This window comes from Gobio gobio, assembly GCF_949357685.1.
Source record: "Gobio gobio genome assembly, chromosome: 12".
Taxonomy (NCBI): domain Eukaryota; kingdom Metazoa; phylum Chordata; class Actinopteri; order Cypriniformes; family Gobionidae; genus Gobio; species Gobio gobio.
In genome coordinates, this window is record NC_137105.1 from 52,195,847 (window position 1) to 52,203,346 (window position 7,500).

General features: G+C 43.6%; 1 protein-coding gene across 1 annotated transcript in view; it reads left to right on the top strand.

Annotated features, from left to right (window-relative positions):
- The window catches only part of lama2 (laminin, alpha 2), a 149,735-nt gene that overhangs the window by 102,704 nt on the left and 39,531 nt on the right, over positions 1-7,500 (top strand). Inside the window, exon 28 of the mRNA XM_079831286.1 lies at positions 2,442-2,580. Coding sequence (XP_079687412.1) covers positions 2,442-2,580 — 139 coding nt within the window. The remainder of the gene's footprint in view (positions 1-2,441; positions 2,581-7,500) is intronic.

Sequence of the window (7,500 nt, forward strand, 5' to 3'; positions counted from 1 at the left end):
CGTTAGGAGGGGAAGAGACTGAGCAAGATAAAAACAGAGAAAAAGAGAGATGGGAGATAAGAAAGACAAATAATCTACTGCCCAGTGACATGGTTTTCAAGCTATTCTTATCTAATTTTTTGGCCTTCAGAACATCTTAAAATGCACTTATGTAGATCAGAGAAATACACATTTTCTCAGGGGAGCTTTATAAGTATTGCTTTATAAGTATTAATAAATAGCCATCCTATGGCTATGCATGTTAGTAAGCTACTAGTTAATAGCGCAATTTGGACCCTAAAATACCCTCACTGGGAGCTAAGCCCCCCTAAAATGAAAATCCTAGAACCGCTCCTGCGGTAAATAAAAGTGTTTGTTTGCCACAAGGTGTTAGTTTTTCTACATCATTGCATTAAGAATAACATTAAAATGTGATGTTATTTAGAGCTCTGAAGGGCTGAAAAAAGTATGAAACTCTTGAAAAGTGTTTGAATTTCACTCTCAAAAGGTTGAACCCTGAGATGAATATTTCTGCCACAATCCCATGGTTACAGTGAGCGTTACCACATTAAATCCATGGTGAATGTTGGTGATTTGTGGAGTGAAAAGCCTTCTATAACTTGTTCGCTCATGGCTCAATGTTTCTCCTGGTCTCCACGTCAGCTCTGTGTGATCTGATCTGGGTTATAACACAGAACTCAGAGCTGAATTTGAAGGCTTCTCGCTAGATCTCGCAGTGATGTTATAATAATTAGTTACATTTATAAAGCGCTTTTCTAGGCACTCGAAGCGCTTTACATATAGAAGGGGGGAATCTCCTCAAACCACCACCAAAACGGCTTGCGCTGCTCAGCTCAAACGAGTAGTGCGGTTTAGTCTCACTTTCGTTTGCTGTTTCTCATATGTAACAGAAATACAGCTCTCATCAGTTGGGCGCTAACAACCTCTAATAAAATTTAGTCGCACCGACTGGAGAAAAGATCGAAAAATGCCACCAAAGCAATTCCATGCGGTTCTTAATGGAGGAGATCCTTTCTGACCCTGCTCTGTTATGAGCTCAAAACACTTTTATGGGAGTGCATGATTAACTAATATTTGGATCATATGTTAATCATATGTTTGGCTTTTAAACATGCTCAGTATTTGCTCTGGTGATGTGAAGCGTCATGATAAAACAGCTCAAAGACTTGTTTGCTTTTGTTAACACTATCGGTTAGGTTTAGTGTAGGGGTTTTTATAGGTGATGCAATAAAGCTTTAACCTTACAGCTCCACTCCGCAGACAGCACCATACTGTCGTCCCCGATCCGGCCGGATGCGTGTTGAATCCACATGTTCCAGATCTGTTTTTATAGGTGATGCAATAAAGCATTAAAGGAACACTCCACTTTTTTTTGAAAATAGGCTGATTTTACAAGTCCCCTAGAGTTAAATAGTTGAGTTTTACTGTTTTTGAATCCATTCAGCCGATCTTTGAATCTGGCGGTAGCACTTTTAGCATAGCTTAGCATACATCATTGATTCTGATCAGTCCATTAGCATCTCATTCAAAAAATTACCAAAGACACTTTCAATATTTTTCCTATTTAAAACTTGACTCTACAGTTACATTGTTTGCTAAGACCAACTGAAAATGAAAAGTTGCGATTTTCTACACCTATATGGCTAGGAACTACTTTCTCATTCCTGCGTAATAGTCGCGGATCTTCGCGGCCGTACCATGGCTGCAGCAGCGCAATGATTTGTTGGTATTCTGTGAAACATGGTGGTAGTTACACCTTCGACTTATTATCACAGCGCTTTACAACACACAGAACCATGGCTAATCACACAGCTAAATCCACAACACAATTTGTCGGCTGCAAGCCTGAAACTTTCTCTGCAACTACACGAACTTAGTGCCGGTCACATTGAAAGTTACCGAGCTGGGCTACTTTCAGGCGCTGTAATATCATTGCGCCGCTGCAGCCATGGTATGGCCGCGAAGATCCGCGACTATTACGCAGGAATGAGAAAGTAGTTCCTAGCCATATAGGTGTAGAAAATCGCAACTTTTCATTTTCAGTTGGTCTTAGCAAACGATGTAACTGTAGAAGAGTCAAGTTTTAGATAGGAAAAATATTGAAAGTGTCTTTGGTCATTTTTTGAATGAGATGCTAATGGACTGATTAGAATCAATGATGTATGCTAAGCTATGCTAAAAGTGCTACCGCCAGATACAAAGGTCGGCTGAATGGATTAAAAAACGGTAAAACTCAACTATTTAACTCTAGGGGACTTGTAAAATGAGCCTATTTTCAAAAAAAGTGGAGTGTTCCTTTAACCTTACAGCTCCACTCCGCAGAGAGTGTGTGTTGAATACACATGTTCCAGATCTGTCTGGGTCACTATAAAAGTTCATAGTTTGTTTGAGTTTTTTTGTCTTCTTTCACCGATCTTAACCTGTGTTTGTGGTTTCTGTAGTATTCTGGCTGAGGCAAAGAACCTGTCCTTCAACGCCACCGCTGCTTTCAAAGCGTACACCAACATCAAGAACTACATCGACGAGGCTGATAAGGTGGCGAAAGAGGCGAAGAAGACCAGCGTTGAGGCTCTACAGATGGTAAGGAAATGAGTGTCTACAGCAGCGACTGATGGGAAATGCTCTGTGTGGTCAGCAGTGAATTACAATGCTGTTGTTTTTTTAACTTACACCCCAGACAGCAACATACTGTCAGCCCACTATGCCGTGTTGCCAGATTGGGTCGACGATTCCCAGCCCAAAAGCTCTCCAAAACCAGCCCACTCCAAGAAAAAAAACGCAGAACATTTTTACTTACAAAATAATGTGATAGAATTGTATTGCCATACCAATCAAGGTTGATAAGTACCATGTTATCTCCTTAAAACATAATGTTGATCAAAATAGGGCAAAGCTGGGTCTTGTGCATGTTGCCAACTTGGGTCCCATCTAGTGGCAAGTGCCATCCTATCTGAAATCCATCCATCTTGGCAATTTACATGGGGCCATTATGGAACCCGCGGACAATCCTATATGGGCCCACATATAAATGTTGGCTGGGACATTAAAGATAATTAGCAAATATGATTAAAATGTCCAGGTGGAAACTAACCGGTGACTTAACTTTCAGAAAAACATCATTTTGTGTGCAATTTAAAGGGTTAGTTCACCCAAAAATGAAAATTCTGTCATTAATTACTGACCCTCATGTCGTTCGACACCCGTAAGACCTCCGTTCATCTTCAGACACAAATTAAGATATTTTAGTTTAAATCTGATGCTCTGAAAGGCCTCCATTGACACAATGCACGTTACACTCTCAAGACCCTTAAAAGACATTAAAGACGTCATTACAAAGTCCATCTCACTACAGTGGTTCTACAATAACTTTATGAATCGGCGAGAATAGTTTTTGTGCGCAAAAAAACCCTAAATAACGACTTATATAGTGATGACGATTTCAAAACACGGCCTCATGAAGCTTCGAAGCGTTATGAATCAGTGAGCCGAATCATGATTCGGATCGCGTGTCAAACTGCTGAACTTTGGCGATTCAAACTGCTGATTCGACTCAATGATTCATAACACTTCGAAGCTTCATGAGGCCGTGTTTTGAAATCATCATCACTATATAAGTCGTTATTTAGGGTTTTTTTGCGCACAAAAACTATTGTCGCCGATTCATAAAGTTATTGTAGAACCACTGTAGTGAGATGGACTTTGTAACGACGTCTTTAGTGTCTTTTAAGGGTCTTGAGAGTGTAAAGTGCATTGAGCCAATGGAGGCCTTTCAGAGCATCAGCTTTACACTAAAATATCTTCATTTGTGTCTGAAGATGAACAGAGGTCTGACGGGTGTCGAACGACCTGAGGGTCAGTCATTAATGACAGAATTTTCATTTTTGGGTGAACTAACCCTTTAAGTGCAATTACAGCTCAGACAACCTATACTCACATGTTTATCACTTTTAGCAGTGTTTTATGTAACTTCAAAGGGTTTCCTGTAAAATGACACCAACATTTTGAACTTAGACCACTGTATGTGTGTATGGGAAGCTTTTCAATTTGGGTCGGCCAAATCCAGGCGGAAATGGTACCACAGTAATTTAGTGTAAATAAGTTACTTTGTGTAAAACAAATGCCAAAGTGATGCATATCTCCTGAAAGTAGAGCTTTCAAATGGTCTGAGCTCCTCCACAGACATTTAAAATTGAAAGTATATACACGATGATGTCATTCCTCAAACTAGCCCACATTTTGTCCACCCGCCCAAGCCCATTTTTACCCGTAAATAAAATTCAAAACCGCCCAATCTGGCAACACGGACACTATGGCTGCGTCCCAATTCGCCTACTTATACTACGTCCTAAAAGTATGTACTCTTTTTGTGAAGAAAAAGTACATACTTTTGAGTGTGTAGCAGAAGAGTATGCAAGCTTTGGGACATACTACTTCGTCATCTTTAACGGACTCTGTTACGTGCGTCCCGTCACCGGTTAAACTGTCAATCATCGTCACAGTTAAAATCCCCCACTTTAAATTTAATTTCCTACCGGATCGGAGAGAAATGTAGTCGCTCGTTGATCTGCCTTTCGTGGGTCTTTAGACTCCTCTCATGTGTTTGCAAAGTTAATGGCCAAACGTATCATTACAAAAGTTCTCAATGCTGCTGCAGGTGAAATATAATGTGGATAATATTGAATAAATATCTTTTCGTCAGGTTAAATACTGATAATTGCTCACTCAAACCACCTTATCTAATCCTCTCTACTTAACCGTCAGACTCACGTAACCGTCATGTTTGTAGTTTTTTAACACTTTTTATCCGCATTTGTAGTTCTAATCGAATCCTCGTCCATCTCGCAATGGGTTGTGGGCAATATCAGCCGTTAGAGGGAGCATCGATCTGCACTCCGGATTCTGACCGGAAATAGTAAACCATCCGGGAATCTTTGGAAAACTCTTTTCAACACACTACGATTTGTCAAGATGGCGCCGCCGTGCTCGGTCGCCGTTCAGGTCGCTCCGCTAAGACTTTGCTTTTATTTATTATTCTACTCTCTTTTACTCTCTATTTTTTCCAACGGATCATCTGCTTTGATCTGTTACGACAGCAAAACACTTCTGGAAATTGGTTACCGCTACACTGACCTGTTTCAGGACACTTTCTCCAATCTTCCATCTGAGATTCGCCGGGACGCCGAGTTGAACAATGGCCACTCGAGTCGACGGCGAAGATTCAAAAAACACCGCGGGAAACGCGCTGGGATCCGCAACAGACTGAGAAAAAGAGCATTCAGTCCTCCTCTCCCGAGCATTTTGCTCGCAAATGTCCAATCCTTGGAGAATAAGATGGACGATCTTAGAGCCAGGATAAGTTTTCAACGGGACATGAGAGACTGCAACATCTATTGTCTGTCCGAAACATGGCTCACACCAGCGGTCCCGGATACAGCCGTGACGCCGTCCGAGAACTTCTCTGTTTTTCGGATGGACAGAACAGCCGAGGCCGGGAAATCTAAAGGCGGTGGAGTGTGTTTCATGATAAACAAGAAATGGTGCGATCCTAGGAACATCTCCATTCTTTCGCGATCCTGCTCGCCTCACTTGGAACATTTAACTATCATGTGCCGGCCTTTCTACCTACCGAGGGAGTTTTCCTCGGTCATCTCCACTGCCGTTTATATTCCACCACAAGCAGACACGGGGCTGGCTTTATCTGCCCTCCATGATGTGACCAGCGGCTTCATAAACAAACACCCCGACGCTGCTTTCATCGTCGCGGGTGATTTTAACAAAGCAAACCTAAAGAAAGTATTGCCAAACTTTCACCAGCATGTCTCCTGTCCCACACGAGGAGCAAACACACTGGATCATTGCTACTCTCCGTTTAAGAACGCCTACAAAGCTCGTTCACAGCCAGCTTTTGGCAAATCGGACCATGCCGCCATTTTCCTCACACCGGAATATAAACAAAGGCTCGTTCAAGAGCCCCCGGTGAGGAGGGAAGTCAAACGCTGGTCATCCCATTCAGAGATCACGCTACAGGCAGCTCTTGATGACGTCGACTGGGACATGTTCCGCGCGAGTTCTGAGGACGTCAGCGAGTTCACAGAAGTGGCGCTCTGCTTTATTAACACACTGACAGAGCAAGCTACACAAACAATAACTATAACGTCCTTCCCTAATCAGAAACCGTGGGTGGACAGTTCAATTCGCACTGCAGTAAACTCGCGCACCACCGCTTACAATGCCGGTCTCCTAACGGGGGATATGAGGGAGTACAAAGCTTCATGTTACGCCCTCCGGCGCGCCGTTAAAGCCGCAAAACTCCGCTATAAAGACAGAGTGGAATCTCATTTCCAACTCAACGACTCCCGGCGGATGTGGCAGGGACTGAGAACCATCTGTGCTTTTGGAACTAAATCCTCTGCAGAGGTGAGAGCTGATCCGTTACTGGTGAACGAGTTAAACTCTTTCTACGCTCGCTTTGATGGTAATCGCGGCAGCGCGACTCCGGCGAGTGACGCGTCAGAGAGAGTCCCTCAGAGCAGCAACGGTCACGTGATCTCTGTCTCGGAGGACGAGGTTCGGAGGGCACTCAAACGTGTGGATGTCAGGAAAGCTGCTGGGCCGGATGGTATTTCAGGTCGTGTTCTGCGGTCCTGTGCTGATCAGCTCGCAGGGCTCTTTACATCCATATTCAACGAGTCCCTTGCTACATCTGTTGTCCCCACCTCCTTCAAACGATCCTCCATCATCCCTGTACCTAAGATCAGTAAACCCTCTTGCCTAAATGACTATCGTCCAGTGGCTCTCACATCTTTAGTCATGAAGGTCTTTGAGAGACTCATTAAAAACAACATTTGCTCCTCCATTCCTGACACTTTGGACCCTCTTCAGTTTGCCTATCGTCCCAATAGATCGACTGAAGATGCCATTTCTCACGTCCTTCACTCCTGCCTCACTCACATCGACAGCAAAAGTGGGAACTATGTCAGGCTGCTATTTATTGACTATAGCTCAGCCTTTAACACCATAGTTCCCATTAAGCTAACACACAAACTCCTGGATCTAGGCCTGAATTCTTCTCTCTGCCTCTGGGTTGAAGATTTCCTCACTGGCAGACCCCAGGCGGTGAGAGTAGGCCAGTTCACCTCCACCTCCATCACCCTGAGTGTTGGAGCTCCACAGGGCTGTGTGCTGAGTCCCCTGCTCTACTCTCTCTACACCCATGACTGTTTGTCCACACACAGCTCCACCTCTATCATCAAGTTTGCTGATGATACTGTTGTCCTGGGTCTCATCTCCAACAACAATGAGACGGCATACTTGGACGAAGTGGAGCAACTGACATCATGGTGCCAGGACAACTGTCTCTCTCTGAATGTTAACAAGACCAAAGAACTGATTGTGGACTTCAGGAAGAGACAGCATCGGTCATACTCCCCTCTCATGATCAGCGGGACACCGGTAGAGAGAGTGAGCAGCTTCAAATACCTGGGTGTGAACATCTCCGAG